We start from the raw sequence: 6,944 nt of genomic DNA, 5'->3' as shown, positions 1-6,944 counted from the left end.
TAAATTGTTGACTTTGCATATGCAAAATGTCTGACTAAAAATCAGTTTTTAAAATTGAATGTGGTTATGATATTAATGGGCTTAATTATGTAAAAACTACAAAATTAATAAAACAGTCATGTATGTAATAATGTATAAATGTATTTGGGTTTGGATTTTTGAGCATCTGTCAAATTAATGTGATATGATTTATTTTTTAAATAATTTTAGTTGTGCTAAATCTTCATATCTTCATAATTTGTATAATGTAATGTTTACTTTCTGCATACTGTGCTGCTGTTAAAATAGCAACTTTTATTTTAATGTACCCAGAAAAGTACGAGTACCAGAAAACTGGGACCATTTTAAATGTAACCTTTTGAAAAATAGTTTGGTAATCTTTTTTTTAAAGAAAGAATTCAAATGTACTTTCATGATAACAATTATTTGGATACATTAATGAAAACCAATGTTGTAAATCCTACAAATAAATAAATAAATTGTTGACTTATCTATATTCTATATTCTTCATTTCACTGTCCGAGTATAAAAAAAAAATCTGTCATTTTCCTACTTAATTTCTAATCAATCAGTGTTCAAGATATTTTGGTAACACACAGGGTGATTAATGAAGGCAGTAAAATAACTTTCACTTTCTGGTGGATTTCACCAGAAACAACACAATTTTGGAATGATTTTAAATTTGTAAAATGTTGGGGTCTTTTTTTTGTAAATGAAAATCATGTTCAAGACAATATTTCAGCAGAATGTTTTACTTTCAGATTTAATACACAACTTTTGAACATTCCACAACAATCATGCAGGAATAAAATGGGACTTATAGAAAGCTTTACAGGCTTCGCCAATCACACTTTAGGAATAACTGGGCTTCACGTCGTCTCAAAAACACTCAAAATGTGAGGTAATATCTTTTTTAAATCATCATCTACCGACAACAGACCATGTGTTGATTTAATGCTGATGATGGTGAGAGAAGAAAATCACTCAAAAAACACAAATGAAAAAAAAGGAAATATAACAGAAACTATCAATTGAAGATTATCTCTTATTTCTAATAACAACTCTACTTTTCTTTGCCAAAAGCTGACGGTTACCTCCCAGTTGAAAATTGCTGAGTGAGTCTAAAGGAAGATGTACTGAAAAGGTCTAAACCTCTAAATCACAACTCATATCTCAAATGTGTTGAGTGATTCAAATGAAGTGAAATTAAAAGGTAATTCAGTCTGAATATCAGGCTAGAAGAGGTCAACCAGTCATGTACATTCAGTTACCAGTTAATAAAAGGTACATCTAGCTAAAACTAATGCAGTCTAACACAAAAGCCCTGTAATAAATCCTATCGTCATGAAGGTTATTGTGTTCAGTTTGTGTTGTTTAAGATTTGTTGTTATGATCTAAGTAATGTTGAATTAGCTCTAGCTATGTCCTGTCCAATAAACACTCCTAAACTAACTTATTGTAATGCAGTCAGCAGCATGATATCATGATATAACAGCCAGCAGCATGATATCATGATATAACAGTCAGCAGCATGATATCACGATATAACAGCATGATATCATGATATAACAGTCAGCAGCATGATATCATGATATAACAGTCAGCAGCATGATATCATGATATAACAGTCAGCAGCATGATATCATGATATAACAGTTAACAGCATGATATCATGATATAACAGTCAGCAGCATGATATCATGATATAACAGTGAGCAGCATGATATCATGATATAACAGTTAACAGCATGATATCATGATATAACAGTCAGCAGCATGATATCATGATATAACAGTCAGCAGCATGATATCATGATATAACAGTCAGCAGCATGATATCATGATATAACAGTGAGCAGCATGATATCATGATATAACAGTCAGCAGCATGATATCATGATATAACAGTGAGCAGCATGATATCATGATACAACAGTCAGCAGCATGATATCATGATATAACAGTCAGCAGTGTTTAGCATTAACTCTCAGTCTCTTACTTTGTGCGGTCACAGCAGAAAACCTCAAACAATCTGAATGATATAATGAGAATAATAAAGTAAGTTTAATAAAAATCCCCGTCATATTGTTTGTTATTTATTTAGCTATGTGCACCTATGATCGGTCATCACGACATGTTGATGGTTGATAGGATGTGAGCTGCTGGTTTTAGGCTCATAGGAAAGAATGTTTCGAGCTCCGGCGGAGGAAAATAAATGTTACACCTCGGGATTCTGCTTCCAGGCCATTAAGTAAGACAGCTTCCGGTGTGTCTTTTTTTTCATACTTTATTTTTTTGAAAGTTCAATACAATAGTTACATAAACATGTTCATGTTTCATTACAAAAAATATATTTTACAGTATAAAAAAATAATATAAAAATAAAATACATTATACAACAAATACAATGTAAGGAAAGGAAAAGATAAATAAAAACAACAAATTGGAATAAATTTAAAATGTCAACAATCTAATAGTTTATGCAAATTCAAATTTTTAATTTTTTTAAAGTTCAATACAAAAATTACATAAACATGTTCATGTTTCATTACAAAAAATTCAGCAACTATATTTTACACTATACAAAATAATATAAAAATAAAATACATTGTACAACAAATAAAATGTAAGGAAAGGAAAAGATAGATAAAAACAACAACAACAAATTGGAATAAATGTCTAAACAATCTAATAGTTTTTACCAATTTAATATTTTTATTTTTTGAAAGTTCAATACAATAGTTACATAAACCTGTTCATGTTTCATTACAAAGAATATATTTTACAGTATAGAAAAATAATAGAAAAATAAAATACATTATACAACAAATAAAATGTAAGGAAAATAAAATTAAAATAAAAACAACAACAACAAATTGGAATAAATTTGAAATGTCTAAACAATCTAATAGATTTTGCCAATTTAGAATTTTCAATCATAGTCAAATATGTTTTAAAATCAGTATCTTTAAAAGTATAAAAGGGGGATATTCTTTTAAGCCATATCATTTTATGGATATAATGTTTTGCTAAGATATTAATCTAATTCATTGTAAATTTCATCTTCCGAAAAAGATTGTTAAAAGTGAGTAATATCTCAATCTTTGTTAGAATGATATTTTTTTCAAAATGTTTATGAGAAGTTATTCTGTAAATCAAACCAAAAAGAAGTAGCATGAAAACAATCTACAATCACATGTTCAATAGTTTCCCTTCACAGTTGCAAAAAGTGCATCTATTGTTAAACCGGTGTGTCTCTTAATTTAAGAGGAAATGCAGAAATTCACGCCTATGTGCTGCATATTGCTCTGAAATAAAACTGGACAGAAAAATAACTTAAAAAATATGATTGTCTTGTCTTTATACAGAATGAGGGAGAAGGGATATCCAGATATAATAAATCATTTCATTTCATTTTTCATTTCTTGTCCATACTATTTTTACAAGCTAGACCTACCAGGCAGGTAGAGTTAGAGAGTTTTTTCTTTCAGGGGTTGCTAGTGTTGGTGCATTTTGAATCTTTTTGTAGATGTCCAAGGTGCATAGTGGGAGAATATCTCTCTATGTGTATGCAAGGTGCTATATGAGTACAGTTCACTTACAATTGGATTTGGTTTTTATATAAATAGGCTTAATTATATAAAAAACTACAAAATGAATAAAAGAGTCATGTAGGTAAAAATGCATGAATGGATTTGGATTTTTGTGCATCTGCCAAATGAATGTAACACAAAGTTTAAAAAAAAATAGGTCATTTTAGTATCTCCATGAACATAATTTGTATAATTTAATGTTTACTTATAGTGTACTCATCATAGTAGTAGTGGTAGTAATATATTACATTGCAAGTCTTCCAGTTAATTCTGTAGTTCTGTATCTGAAAGACAGACTATAACTGAGGACTAAAGACACACAGCAACTCTCAAACCGCTCCTCTTCCTGAAATGAAGCACAACTTTCACAAACCCCACCCAGACTTTATTTACTGGCAAGGCGAGGCTCTTCCCGCTCAAAGTCTATTCATTTCAGACTTGTCGTTCCCTCCCCTTTCACAGATCTGCCCGTTTACAGATGGGTGCAAACACCATGTGATCAAATGTAAGAGCTGGAACGCTCATACACTGCAGATCAGTGGACAAACATTGAGGAAATGAGCACAGCATTTATCTGGAAAAAGAAAGTGAAACTTACAGACATTCACTGTCGTCTAGAGGAGAAATGGCGCAGCAAGTGATTCTGGATCGAGACAAACTGAGCTGTTCAATCTGTCTGGATCTTCTAAAGGACCTGGTGACTATTCCCTGTGGGCACAGCTACTGCATGAGCTGTATTAAAGACTACTGGGGTGAGGAGCATGAGACGAAGACACACAGCTGCCCTCAGTGCAGGCAGAGCTTCACACCGAGGCCTGTCCTGGTGAAAAGTACCATGTTAAGAGAGTTGGTGGAGGAACTGAAGAAAGCAGGACTTCAAGCTGCTTCACCTGATCATTCCTCTGCTGGACCTGGAGACGTGGCCTGTGATTTCTGCTCTGGGATGAAGGTGAAAGCCCTCAAGTCCTGTCTGGCGTGTATGGCCTCTTACTGTGAGCAGCACCTCCAGCCTCACTACAATGTAGCTCCATTAAAGAAACACAAGCTGGTTGAGGCCACATTAAAGCTCCAGGAGAACATCTGCTCTCAGCATGACGAGGTGATGAAGATTTTCTGCCGCACTGATCAGAAGTGCATCTGCTATCTCTGCTCCATGGATGATCATAAAGGTCATGACACAGTCTCCGCTGCAGCAGAGAGGGCTGAGAAGCAGAAGGAGCTCGGGGCGAGTCGGCAAGAAGTCCAACAGAGAGTCCAGGACAGAGAGAAAGACGTGAAGGTGCTTCAGCAGAGGGTGGAGGCTATCAATCTTTCTGCTGATGAAGCTGTGAGGGACAGTGAGAAGATCTTCACTGAGCTGATCCGTCTCATTGAGAAAAGAAGCTCTGAAGTGAAGCAGAAGATCAGATCCCAGCAGAAAACTCAAGTGAGTCGAGCTAAAGAGCTTGAGGAGAAGCTGCAGCAGGAGATCACTGAGCTGCGGAGGAAAGACACTGAGCTGGAGACGCTCTCACACACAGAGGATCACCTCCATTTCCTAAACAACTACCCCTCGCTGTCACGTCTGAGCGAATCTAAAGACGTTCCCAGCATTGATATCTGTCCTCTGTTCTCCTTTGAGGATGTGACAGCGGCGGTGTCAGAGGCCAGAGATAAACTGCAGGCTGTTCTGAGTGAGGAGTGGGGAAAGATCTCTCTGGCAGTGACTGAAGTGGATGTTTTACAAGCAGAGCCCAGAACCAGAGCTGAGTTTATGAAATATTCTTGTCAAATCACACTGGATCCAAATACAGCATTCAACCGTTTGTCATTGAGTGACAGGGACAGAAAAGCAACATTAATGAAAGGAAACCAGTTATATTTGGATCACCAAGACAGATTTGGTGGATGGTGGCAGGTCCTGAGTAGAGAGGGTCTGACTGGACGCTGTTACTGGGAGGTGAAACGGAGTGGGAGAGTTTGTATAGCAGTTGCATACAAGGATATTAGAAGAACAGGCACCATTAATGAAAGTAGATTTGGATTTAATGACAAATCTTGGTCATTAGACTGTAACAGTAGTAGTTATAGATTCAGACACAACAATATTTCTACTTCCGTCTCAGGCCCTCAGTCCTCCAGAATAGGAGTTTACCTGGATCACAGGGCAGGTACTCTATCTTACTACAGCGTCTCTGAAACCATGACTCTCCTCCACAGAGTCCAGACCACGTTCACTCAGCCTCTCTATGCTGGATTTTGGATTCCAAATATTTATGTTGGAGGCACTGCTGAGCTGTGTGAGCTCAAGTAGACAAGAGTTTAATGAGTGATTCATCTCTGTACAGTAAATGTTGAGATGTGTCTGCACTGCAGAGATCAAACATAGTGGGTGGGACTTTTTTCTTCTATTTTAATTCAATGAAATGATGAAAACTTTTTTTTATTTGCTACATAGAGATTGTTTGTTGAAATTCGATTATTATGTTATATTTACTAAACATTTCCCTTATATACTGTGCATGGATAATATTGCATATGCAAAATGAATGTAATATAGATTTTAAAAAAGAGTAATGTTTAGTTTTTAGTACTCTACATACTGCTGTCTGTTCTGATATTGTAAAATCACATCACCCTTTTTTTGTAAATGTATTTTTTTCTGAAAAATTGCTAATCATCTTTTTGAGAGTAAATTCAAGTGTCTTTACATGGTTAATTTTTTTTTATTAAAAGTTAATGTTCAAAATCCGACAAATAAATAGCCTAAATAAATAAATTGTTGACTTTTTCCAACTAAATTTCTGTCCAACTAATCAGTTTTTTTCAAGATATTTTGGTAACAGACAAACGCACGGGGAGATTAATGAAGACAAATAAGCTCCAAAACTTTGGCTTTTTTTGCAACAGAAAACATGTCAAGACAATATTTCAGCAGAATGTGTTAAATGAAAAATAAATACTTTCTTTTTTATATATATAGGGATTAAACAATCTTGTTTGTTGAAGTTTGATGTTATATTTAGGCTACTAAACATTTTCCCTATATACTGTGCAAGGAAAATATTGCATATGCAAAATGTCTGACGAAAAATCAGTTTTTGTATTACTCAAAGTTGAATTTGGTTATATGAATGGGCTTAATTATGTAAAAACTACAAAATTAATAAAACAGTCATGTATGTAAAAATGTATAAATGTATTTGGGTTTGAATTTTTGAGCATCTGCCAAATGAATGTAATATAATTTATTTTTAAAATAATCTTAGTTGTACTAAATCTTCATATCTTCATATTTTGTATAATGTAATGTTTATAAAAGGAGGATATTTTTTTAAGCCATATCATTTTATGGATATAATATTTTGCTAA

The 6,944-nt window shown here is 34.0% G+C and overlaps 1 protein-coding gene across 1 annotated transcript; it reads left to right on the top strand.

The window, feature by feature from the left end:
• The first annotated feature begins 4,195 nt into the window (after window positions 1-4,195).
• Window positions 4,196-6,351, top strand: LOC141752938 (tripartite motif-containing protein 16-like). Its single transcript, XM_074611223.1, has one exon. It carries the CDS (start codon window positions 4,219-4,221, stop codon window positions 5,884-5,886), a length of 1,668 nt encoding a protein of 555 aa, XP_074467324.1. The 5' UTR covers window positions 4,196-4,218; the 3' UTR covers window positions 5,887-6,351.
• Window positions 6,352-6,944: the final 593 nt, after the last annotated feature.

Source organism: Sebastes fasciatus, chromosome 16 (genome assembly GCF_043250625.1).
Source record: "Sebastes fasciatus isolate fSebFas1 chromosome 16, fSebFas1.pri, whole genome shotgun sequence".
Taxonomy (NCBI): domain Eukaryota; kingdom Metazoa; phylum Chordata; class Actinopteri; order Perciformes; family Sebastidae; genus Sebastes; species Sebastes fasciatus.
This window is presented reverse-complemented; position numbering and strand designations above follow the sequence as displayed.